The sequence below is a fragment of the Astatotilapia calliptera genome, chromosome 16, assembly GCF_900246225.1.
Source record: "Astatotilapia calliptera chromosome 16, fAstCal1.2, whole genome shotgun sequence".
Classification (NCBI taxonomy): Eukaryota; Metazoa; Chordata; class Actinopteri; order Cichliformes; family Cichlidae; genus Astatotilapia; species Astatotilapia calliptera.
Genome location: NC_039317.1, coordinates 5825282 through 5837826, shown reverse-complemented (window position 1 = coordinate 5837826; position 12545 = coordinate 5825282). Strand labels below are relative to the sequence as shown.

The 12545-nt window shown below is 40.9% G+C and overlaps 1 protein-coding gene and 1 pseudogene across 1 annotated transcript; both read left to right on the top strand.

Annotated features, from left to right (window-relative positions):
• The first annotated feature begins 1393 nt into the window (after positions 1-1393).
• Positions 1394-2404, top strand: LOC113007297 (olfactory receptor 13C2-like). The gene has a single exon (XM_026143714.1). It carries the CDS (start codon positions 1394-1396, stop codon positions 2402-2404), a length of 1011 nt encoding a protein of 336 aa, XP_025999499.1.
• Positions 2405-10763: 8359 nt separating this feature from the next.
• LOC113007292 (olfactory receptor-like protein COR2) lies at positions 10764-11863 on the top strand (annotated as a pseudogene).
• Positions 11864-12545: the final 682 nt, after the last annotated feature.

Below are 12545 nucleotides of genomic sequence, written 5' to 3'. Positions count from 1 at the left end.
GAGGAGAAAAAAAAACTCCACTCAGACTGAGCTCCTAGTGGGAGAACAGTTTGATAACAGAAAAAACACCTCAGCACAAAAGCACATGACTATCAATACACCATAGAAACACAAGACAAGCAACAGGGGCGGGTAAAGGCGACCCCGGACCATAACACTGTGCCTGCTCTTAATTACATGAAGAACAAAAACAAAAGTCAGGGGTCAAGAATTGTATTGTTAATAACTGAAAGATAAATAAAACACTGAAGGGAAGTGTAACCACAAGTGCTTCCGAAATAGAAAAACAAAAGGGCCAGAAATATGAAATAGAGCAGGTAGTGTGAGGCCAAAATAAAATATTATAAAAACAGCCTAATAAAGCACAACTATTAAAAATAACATAAAGACAAAGAAAAAAGTATGAATATAAACATAATTATAAATATCGCTTTGTATTATATCTTACTATGTACAGTATATGAAAGAATAGTAATACAATTGCAAGAAAAAAATGTGAATTTACAAAGCACACAGAACAGAAACATAGCATAATGTTCATAAATTCAGGAGGTCATGGAATTTATCCAGAGAATTGCTGATTTATTCCAAATATGTCCACCATATAAATCCACATATTGTGTGCAATCTAACCTGTTAGATATAGAAAGACGTATTTATTAAAATAATATTACTAAAAGTATTGCGACTCCGTTATGAAGAAAAGAATTCTGTAATACTTTGCAGGGTTTCAGCAAACACATAGTTTAATTGAAAGGAACTCTTACTTTTTCAGAATACTAAGACATTTGGACAATTTTATGCTATCCAAATTTGCCATTTCTGCAAGGCCTTCTTGTCCAACATTAGTGTCTGACCTCAACAATAGGCTTCTGCATGAAGGGCAAATAATTCCCATAAACACTTGTGGAAAACGTACAAGAGTTGAAGCTCTAATAGATCCAAATGCTAGGCCAACTAAGAAAGTAAAATGTTAAGAGAACATTTGTACTAACAAGGCCTTCAGGTTATGGCCTCTAGGGTTGCATGGAAATGGTCACATGAGCTAGTAGCTCAGTTGATGTAATGAGATCCACAGAGAAAAAAAAGAAATCATAAGGTCGTTCCACTTACTGTAATAATTCACTTTCTCAGTCCTGAAACAACAGTGGTTCTCATAGTCTGGTATCTTACATTTGTATGAAATGCTGATTTCATCTCATTTGTTCTCCCTGTTGTACAGTCTGACTGTTGCATTTTTAATTCTATCACTGAATGATTGAAGTTAGTCAAATGTAAAATATAACAATCTCAATTGTTGAAGTCGTAAAAGGTTTTCACTGGCTCTGTTTTTGGGTGGGGAGGTGATATTTTGACTTTTTTATTTAGTTTGCTTTATTTGACATTTAGTTTCATGGAGCAAATGCATGATGAATTTAATGTGACATATATAACTTTTGGTGGGCACGTTGAATTGGAAAAATACAAATTTCTGTATTTTGCTATTATGTTTACTGCTTATATTCTAATACTCTGCAGTAATTCAACCATAGTTTGCCTCATCTGGATTAAGAAAAGCCTCCATGAGCCTATGTATGTTTTCATTGCAGCTTTGTTGCTCAACTCTGTTGTGTTCAGTACAAATATCTACCCCAAACTATTAATGGACTTTTTATCTGAGAGGCAGATTACAACTCACTCACTATGCAGGTTTCAGGGAATTATTTATTACTCTTTAACTGGTTCAGAGTTCTTTCTCTTGGCATCCATGGCATATGACAGGTATGTGTCCATATCTAAACCTTTGCAATATCATACTATTATGAGAAAAACAACTGTCACAGTTTTGTTAGTTTTAGCTTGGCTTCTGCCTGCTTGTCAGCTTGTGCCATCTGCTGTATTCAGCAACAACTCACAAATCTGCAGTTTCACTTTGAATGGAATTTTTTGTAACAATGCAATTTCCAAGCTTTATTGTGCAACCCCCAAAACATACTACTTAATGTATGGTGTGTTTATTCTGTTTAACACTGTATTTCTTCCTTTGCTTTTCATAATGTTTACATACACAAAAATATTTATAATATGCTATCGAAGCTGCAGAGAGGTCAGGAAAAAAGCTGCACAGACCTGTTTACCTCACCTGCTCGTTTTGATCAGCTTCACATGTTTATGTTCGTATGATATAATTATAGCTCGACTGGAAATTGATTTATCTCAAAATACACGTTTCATAATGACTTTACAAGTGGTTTTGTATCATCCTCTCTTTAATCCAATTGTATATGGACTGAAAATGAAAGAAATCTCTCAACACCTCAGAAGGTTGTTTTGTCATCGCGTCTTATGTGTCAAAACGGATGTTGGAAGTGCGGTCATTTCCTTTGTGATTCAAGTTCAAAGGCCTGACTTCTCTACAGTCTAGACATTTCCTTGTACAGCAGATAATTTACATGTTAAAAATTATAATTAGCTAATTTTCAAGTTATCGTAGCCATACTAAAAATGTGTATTATAATCTTATTTGACTTTGGTTACTGACTAATGCAAATTTTATAGATTAGTTATTGTATTGTATTGTAATAGTAATATTACTATTTTATTATTACCATAATTAAAAATCATCTAAATCTTAAACAGTATATAAGTAGTTTCTTATATCTATATTACATTCAGATAAAGTTCTCTTATTGTGTGTTTTTAAGTGTATACCATGTACTGTTCAAACAAGATGTTTTATATAACCCTTTTTCCTGTATATGGACATCATATTTCCTTACTCATACTAAGCTGTAATAACCTATGCATTGTGATATTATTCTGTTATCATATGTTACCTTATATATGTAATCAAAGTAGTTGAAGTATGATACTGCTGTAGATCATATTATACCCTTTAATATAGAGTGTGTGATCTGTATGTAGTTTAGTTCTCATTATACTTTTGAGTTAAAAGAACATATTCACTTATTAGTTTATTAGATAAGTGTGCATCACTCTGTATCCTTGATCTGCTGTGAATGTATTACATGCTTAATTGTTGAATCATGAAGAGAAGGTTGTAAGCAGGAGACTCTGTGTCTAAGACAGGGGAGATAGACAGACCACATTCCACACCCCCACCTTACAGAAAGCAGAGAAACAACTGCCGAGGTCATAACTTAGGCGCTGTAACAGAGAAAGAATGTGATGTTTTGGCTTTTACGACTAGATGGGGGCCGCTAGGAGGTATAAAAGGCTGTGTAACCCGTCACCATTTTGAGACTTGCTGTGACCCTCTGCAGGCAGGTCTCCCCATCATGATGGTCCTTATGCTCTTAAGTGTTGAATTGTATGGAAATAAATGATTGTTGATTGAGCATAAATACACCGAGTATTGTCCTTCCTTCAGCCCAAAGTTTCAAAGAATTGGGAGATTTCAACAGCATGTAATATATGTGTGATGGATGCATCCCTCAGTAAGACTCCAGTCTTGTATACCCCAGATTTTGAGAAACCTTTTATTCTTCAAACTGATGCTTCTGACAGGGGTCTGGGGGCTGTTCTTCTACAGGGACCGCCCAATGAGTGACACCCAGTGGCTTTCATTAGCCGTAAAATGTTCCCAAGAGAGACGAGATACTCGACGGTGGAAAAGGAGGCTTTAGCAATCAAGTGGGCACTTGATTCCCTCAAGTATTACCTCCTAGGCCGGGAATTTACACTGGAAACTGACCACAAGGCGCTCCAGTGGTTGGAGAAAATGAAGGATTCGAATGGACGAATTACCAGATGGTACCTTGCGATGCAGCCATTCCGTTTTACCATTCAGCATATCGCAGGCAGGAACAACTGCACAGCGGACTATCTCTCTCGCTGTTCCAGCTCACTGCTGAAGGGGGGGAGTGTGTGATGGGTGCATGCAACCACACAACTGAGACACTTAGGTAATATTCATTTGGTCTTTTGTCTTATGTTTACGTTATGCTTTAAAGTTTCTGTGATCATAAGTTAACTAATTTGATATTTTGAGGTTACCTGTAATGCATGACAGCACTAAACTATAGCCCAAATGGTGGCATAGACTTTGCTTTGCATTGTTTGTTATTTTATATAGGTATGTTATATTGATTATATTTCTGCTCTTTCTGAGTTACCTGACCTCCGCTCCAGTCCTTCCTAGTTTGGCTGAAAGAGGAGGCTGAGGGTGGAGCTGGTTTAACCCTTTAAGACCTACCATAGAACCAAGTCCGCCAGAGCTTATATTATATTTTTACATGCTGTGGAGCCATTTTTGGGAGCATTTCAAGTTGCTGTACATCAATACAACCATTATAGCCCAGATTTTAATAATATGTATTCATTAAGTGTATAGTAATTACATAAATTGCAAAAAAGTGCAATAAACTACAAAAAAATTGAAAATCGTTTTTGCTTTTTTAACATATATTTGTAGTTAGAGAAATTTAAGAGGTTTATCCCTCAAAACTGTAAATACAAAAAAGTTGCTCAAAATAGTTTCCCACCACAGGAAATTTATTTTGAGTGTCTTCATAGTTTTATTTTTGAAATACACCAATTTTTATATACTGCAGGAAAAACGAAAATAAATATTATACTGCAAATTTGCAAAAAAGCAGCATATGCATCAAAATAAACTATTTCCAGCAGTGCAATATGAGTCCTAAGCATCCCAGAAACGACACAGAAAGTCATAAAGTCAAAGATAACTTTTAAAAAGACCAGTATAGGCCCTGAGGCCCTGATGGTAAAAAAGAGTACATTTCCGCGAAAATGACGTCACTTCCGGTTTCGGGCAGGTAATGGCGGAAATGCAAAAGTTCGCGCTGACATTTATTCCAACGTAGGAAGTGTTATGAACAGCTGATCGGATCGGCAAAGCGTGTTTCTGGAATATTATGTTTTTGTTCCTGCAAGCGCTTTTTATGCAGTTTTTGCAAAGCTTTATGTGGAAGGAAACCGTGACCTAGGACAAGCTGATGGCATTAGATGTAAGTACAACTCCTCCGGTTTCATATGCAAAAAAAATTTTTGCGCTAGCTTACGTGGTTGCAGTGCTACCGGGATTTAAAAATAGTTACGCAAAACAGAGCGTGCCCGCTCCGATCGGCTCTAAAGGGTTAAATGCAGAAGCCAATAAAGTGGACTGGACCATCTATTGTGATCATGCAGGGGGAATGGGGTTCTTCTTGAATGATGGTTATCTGTTATCTCTTTAGTTTTCACCTTTGGTGTATATAATGGTTTATTCATTTGCTATATAACTGGAGCTGTTTCTCATTTGGGCAGGTCAGTTTGTTGAGTTATGTTTTTGTTAAGTGATTTTTGAGTAGCGGTCTGTTAAGTTAACCTCTTTTATGGGCCCACTTGGTTCTTAAAAATTTTATTTTTTGTTATTTTGAATTTTTGTAATCATCTTGTCCTTTTTGGGGGTATAATAAACCCATTTTTGAAGATTACATTTGTGTCTGTGTGTTCCTGGCTGCTTGGATCATGACAATATGTAATAGAAAAAAAAAAACCACCCAGCACACCCCTGCGGGCGGTTTATCCTTTAAGCTCGGGTCCTCTACCAGAGGCCTGGGAGCTTGAGGGTCCTGCACAGTATCTTAGCTGTTCCCAGGACTGCGCTCTTCTGGACAGAGATCTCCGATGTTATTCCCGGGATCTGCTGGAGCCACTCGCCTAGCTTGGGAGTCACCGCACCTAGTGCTCCAATTACCACTGGGACCACCGTTACCTTCACCCTCCACATCCTCTCGAGCTCTTCTCTGAGCCCTTGGTATTTCTCCAGCTTCTCGTGTTCCTTCTTCCTGATATTGCTGTTATTCGGAACCGCTACATCGATCACTACGGCCGTCTTCTTCTGTTTGTCTACCACCACTATGTCCGGTTGGTTAGCCACCACCATTTTGTCCGTCTGTATCTGGAAGTCCCACAGGATCTTAGCTCGGTCATTCTCCACCACCCTTGGGGGCATCTCCCATTTTGACCTCGGGACTTCCAGGTTATACTCGGCACAGATGTTCCTGTACACTATGCCGGCCACTTGGTTATGGCGTTCCATGTATGCCTTGCCTGCTAGCATCTTGCACCCTGCTGTTATGTGCTGGATTATCTCTGGGGCATCTTTACACAGCCTGCACCTGGGGTCTTGCCTGGTGTGATAGACCCCAGCCTCTATGGATCTTGTACTCAGAACTTGTTCTTGTGCTGCCATGATTAGTGCCTCTGTGCTGTCTTTCAGTCCAGCTTTGTCCAGCCACTGGTAGGTTTTCTGGATATCAGCCACCTCCTCTATCTGCCGGTGGTACATACCGTGCAGGGGCCTGTCCTTCCATGATGGTTCCTCGTCTCCCTCCTCTTTCTTGGGTTTCTGCTGCCTGAGGTATTAACTGAGCACTCGGTCAGTTGGGGCCATCTTCCCAATGTATTCTTGGATGTTCGTTGTCTCATCCTGGACTGTGGTGCTGACACTCACCAGTCCCCGGCCCCCTTCCTTCCGCTTAGCATACACCCTCAGGGTACTGGACTTGGGGTGAAATCCTCCATGCATGGTAAGGAGCTTTCTTGTCTTTATGTCAGTGGCTTCTATCTCCTCCTTTGGCCAGCCTATTACCCCAGCAGGGTACCTGATCACGGGCAGGGCGTACGTGTTGATGGCCCGGATCTTGTTCTTACCATTCAGCTGACTCCTCAGGACTTGCCTGACCCTCTGCAGTACTTGGTGGTTGCAGCTTTTCTAGCGGCCTCTTCATGGTTCCCATTCGCCTGCGGGATCCCCAGGTACTTGTAACTGTCCTCTATGTCTGCAATGTTGCCTTCTGGTAGTTCAATCCCCTCAGTTCTGACTACCTTCCCTCTCTTTGTTACCATCTGACTACACTTCTCCAGTCCGAACGACATTCCAATGTCATTGCTGTATAGCCTGGTAGTGTGGATCAGTGAATCGATGTCTCGTTCACTCTTGGCATACAGCTTGATGTCATCCATGTACAGGAGGTGGCTGACAACTGCTCCGTTCCGTAGTCGGTATCCGTAGTGTTGAAATCTCCCAATTCTTTTGATCTTTGGGCTGAAGGAAGGACAATACTCGGTGTATAAATGCTCAATCAACAATCATTTATTTCCATACAATTCAACACAAAGAGCATTTAGAACCATCATGATGGGGAGACATGCATGAAGAGGGTCACAGCAGTCTCGAAATGGTGACGTGTTACTCAGCTTCTTATAGCCGCTAGTGGCCCCCACCTAGTCGTAAAAGCCCAAACATTCACATTCTTTCTCCCTTACGGCGCCTAAGTTATGACCTTGGCTCATTGCTCCTCTGCTCTAGACACAAAGTCTCCTTCTGTTTATGATTCAGCAATAAAACATGTCAAGAACACAGTATGAGACATTCACAGAAGATCAAGGATACAGAGTGATGCACACTTATCTAATAAACTAATAAGTGAAAATGTTCTTTTAACTCAAAAGTATAATGAGAACTAAACTACATACAGATCACACACTCTATATTAAAGGGTATAATATGATCTACAGCAGTATTCTAATTCAATTACTTTGATTACATATATAAGGTAACATATAATAACAGAATAATCTCACAGTAGCCAGTCTTGTTAATGATCTCACTGAGGGGGTTCAGGCCTACGCAGAACAGCAGTGGGGACAGAGCATCTCCTTGGTAGATCCCGCACTTGATGGTAACTTGTGCTATGGGCTTGGAGTTGGGCTCTAGTGTTGTACGCCACATCCCCATTGAGTTCCTGATGAAGGCTCTTAGGGTCCCGTTGATCTTGTACAATTCTAGGCATTCCAGTATCCAGCTGTGGGGCATTGAGTCATAGGCCTTCTTGTAATCAATCCAGGCCACGCACACAGAAGAGAAACCGCTTCTGTCCACCGATCCAGGAACTTGAAATCTTTGCATTTCAGGATACTTTTCTTTAATAAACGGTAAGCATTATACATACTGTCCTTGCAGAGGTGGTTTCTCTTCTCGCAAGTGAAGTAAATTTTTTGAAGGCGTTTATTTTTTTCGAGGTCGCGGATGACGTCAGGAGAAGGTGATTGGTCACTTGCAATGTTGAACCTGGAACAACATTATTTATGATGATGAACAACACCAACACGAGGATATCAGATCGTCCGGGAGGGGAATGTCACTTGAGATGCCTTAAGTCTGCCAAGTCCCACAGCCAAGTCTCACTGCCGGAAATAAGTCTCACTCCCCAAAAAGCCTGATCTGTTACATAGTACCTGCAGTCTACCATGACATGGCAGAGGTATTTAGAAAAGGTAGAGTGCTGTCGCTACCTCCGCTCAGACCTTACGACCTCCTCTACGGGGGGCTGCTTCTATCCAGCAGATCATGCAATTTGTCGCAACCCGAAAGGGAGGCCATGGAAAAATATATAACGGGGCTGCCAGCATCATTCGGCTATTCCTCCTCTCCAGTTTCTAGATCTTGGTGGTCCGTGAAGGACAGTGAATGGAAGCAGATCCCGGGACCAGGCCGCCCAACACCTCTTTGTTCCCACTTCCATCCATTCCCAGGTGGTGAATTGGGCGCACACTGCCAAGCTTATCTGTCACCCCGGGGTCCATCACACCAAAACCTTCCTCCAACATTTCTTCTGGTGGCCCCCTCTGCCTAAGGACACTGGGGAGTATGTGACCACCTGCTCCGCCTGCACCAAAAACAAACTGGTGAATAAGTCACCTTCTGGTCTGCTCCAACATTTATCAATCCCTGGCGCCCTCGACTTCATTACAGGACTTCCTCCATCGGCAGGTAACACAGTCATACCAACAATCATAGATTGTTTCTCAAAAGCTGCCCACTTTCTAGCCTTATCCAAACTCCTCACAGATCTAGAGATGGCTCAACCACTCACCACATGCAGTTTTCATCCATAGTTTGGACAAACTGAGCACGCCAACCCAGAACTAAAGGCCACTCTCAGCCTCCAATCAGGTCATCTGGAGTGAGCAACTACCTTGGATAGAGTACGATCATAACATTCTCACCTCCTCTCACGTAGGTGTCGTCAAGTATAGAGGTCAACACGAGCAGCTCTCCTGCATACTTAGGAACAGAATAAACGCCTAGCTGATCAACACAGAAACCCTACTTTCGGCTACTTGGAAGGATAAAAGGTATGCCACAATTTGTTTACCTTTGGGCTGAATGCAAAAAAGTCACTGACTGCTTCATTAGGGTTACATGGTGAGAGAAGGTGGCGCAGGGTTGCAGCTTACCTTGAAGACCAGAGCATTGCAGGAGGACTGCCCCCAGCCCCGGATAACATACAACCACCCCCAAAATGAACTGCAACTTGGTATTTGGATAGACAAGGATTGTCGCTGAAGTAAAAACTTCTTTAAGGTTGGAAAATGTGGCTTCAGGTTCTGAAGATCAGAGGAAGGGAGTTTTTGTGGAGATTACTTTTTTAAGGGGTGTTGTTAACTGGCTGCAGTTTCAGATGAACCCGAGAAGGTGGTGGGAGGAGGGGGTTGGCCATTCCACCACTATCTTAATCTTTACCTTTTCAGTCTCCACTTCCTAGGTTACATTCTCACAGAGGGGTGAGAATGTAACCTAGGAAGGTAATAGATGATGAGCGAAATTCACATTTTTCTGCTTTGACATAAAGGCGGTGTATCCAGTGTTCGGCTTCGGCGACGAATACTAGGCGCGGGCAAAGGCTGCAAGCTCCCGAGCTTGTAACACCTCATGAGCTTCATGCAGCTGGTCCATCAAGCCCATGTATATCCTCTGAGCTGATGCAGATGAGGATTCCCCTCCAGGATCACCTTGATAGCGTTAATCCTGATCGCCATCACCTTAGCGTCCATTGTGTGGGAAATCCGCTTAACCAGACATTGAATGCGGGAGATATCACACTCCCGGGACGAGCCCGCTGGGTCCAGGTTGTGGTCGCGTCGTTCTGTCATGTTTCGGCTGTGTGCAGGCAGGCAGAGAGGAAGGACCCAAAATGCAGGACTCACGGAAGTGAAAGTGAATTCTGAATAAACAGCTTTATTGCAGGGGTTACCGAACAGAAAACGAACTATACTGGAAAACGACTAGACTGGCATGAAGGCAAACAGAACACACAGGGAGTGAGGGCAGAAGACATTAATGACGCGACACCGAGTAGGGGAAGACACAGACACAAGAGGTGAACGGAGCGAAGAGGAAACAGCTGGGAGACACGGCTGACGCTGATTACACTGATGAGACAGGGAGAGCACAAAGCTGAAGGCACTGACATAGGACACAGACCTACAAAATAAAACAGGAAGCACACGACAGACAGAGACACAGACGCAGACTCATAAGCAGGCATACCGAATATAACACATAGAACTCAAACAATAATAATCATCATCATCAACAAAACACCAGAGAAACAAAACGTTCATACAAAAATAGACCAGAACTCAGAATGCTGGGTCAATACTGACCCAGAACTGTGACACTAACAAGGCATACAAGTCATGAACTCTAGAGCTGGATTGTAGTGGTCACATGTCTCAGTTGCTATAATGAGATCCACAGGGGAAAAAGAAAGATACATAAGGTCCTTTCACTGCTGAGACAATATCAGTCTGGTATCTTGCATCTGTTTTTCTCCCTGTTGTACATTCTGGCTGTTGTAGTCAATGGTGCTGGATTTTTATTTCTATTGTTGAATGATGACTTAAAATGTGAAGCTTAATGGTTATGTAGAAGTTCAGAAGAATTTGCAGAGGGTAACCAAGTGTCATAAATGTCCCTGGCCAAATTTTGGTACAAAGTAAAGTTTGGTGCAAAGCTCACATTTAGACATCTTTAATTAGTGTCATTAATTTACCTTTTACTTCGATGGAGCAAATGCATTAAATTTAATGTGACAGATATAACTTTTGGTGGGCATATAGAATTGGAAAAATACAAATTTCTGTATTTTGCTATCATGTTTACTGCTTATATTCTAATACTCTGCAGTAATTCAACCATAGTTTGCCTCATCTGGATTAAGAAAAGCCTCCATGAGCCTATGTATATTTTCATTGCAGCTTTGTTGTTCAACTCTGTTATGTTCAGTACAAATATCTACCCCAAACTTTTGATGGACTTTTTATCTGAGAGGCAGATTACAACTCATTTACTTTGTAGCTTTCAAGGATTTATTTATTACTCTTTAACTGGTTCAGAGTTCTTTCTCTTGGCATCCATGGCTTATGACAGGTATGTGTCCATATCTAAACCTTTGCAATATAATACTATATTATATAGTATTATAAAAGCAGCTGTCAAAATTTTATTGGTTTTAGCTTCTGCCTGCTTGTACCATCAGCTGTAATTATAAACACTTCACAAATCTGCAGTTTCACTTTAAATGGAATTTTTTGTAACAATGCAATTTCCAAGCTTTACTGCGTAACTGTGGAAACACCATATTTAATGTATGGTGTATTAATTCTACTTAACACTCTATTCCTTCCTTTATTTTTCATACTTTTTACTTACACAAAAATATTTATAATATGCTATCGAAGCTGCAGAGAGGTCAGGAAAAAAGCTGCACAGACCTGTTTACCTCACCTGCTCGTTTTGATCAGCTTCTCATGTTTGTGTTCATATGATAGAATTATAACTTGAGTGGAAATTGATTTATCCCAAACTGCACGTTTCATAATTACTTTACAAGTGGTTTTGTGTCATCCTCTCTTTAATCCAATTGTATATGGACTGAAAATGAAAGAAATCTCTCAACACCTCAGGAGGTTGTTTTGTCATTGCGTCTTATGTGTCAAAACGAATGTTGGAAGTGCGGTCATTTCCTTTGTGATTCAAGTTCAAAGGCCTGACTTCTCTCCAGAGTAGAGATTTCTTTGTAGAGCAGATACTGTACATATAAAAGATTATCATTAGCAAATTTTTGAGTTAAATAGTCTAATAAATAATGACATGTGTCTGTGTGGAACTGAGGTACTTTGCAGATATGTTTCTGTATTTATGTAAAATTCATATAAATTTCTGGTATTTATGTATATTGTGCTCTGCAGAAATAGCTCCCAGGCCTCTGGTAGAGGACCCAACTAAACTACAGAGCACAAACCTTAACGAGAACGACCAGAAGAGACTAACGGCGGACAGCAGGGAGAACACACGGGTGAGACATGGTAGAAACGCAGATGAGGCAGGGTGGAATACACAGACGGACCAGCAACTACAATAACGGAGGACATGACTTAAATACACCCAGAGAAACACAGGGGAATTACACACAGGCGGTGGACACAGCTGGGAATGATCAACAAGACGAGACAGAGGTAAAACTGAACACACTCACATGAGACCCAGACCTTCACAATAAAACAGGAAATGAGAACACCACACCAAGACGCAGACCTGACACTGAGAGACAGATAGAATGACACATGGAACCTGAACTAAACTAAACGTGGGATACAACCGAGAACAAATCCTTAAACATGAAACTCAAATAATAAACATAATCATCATCATAAACACAATAAGAGAACAAGAAAACAATACCTGATGC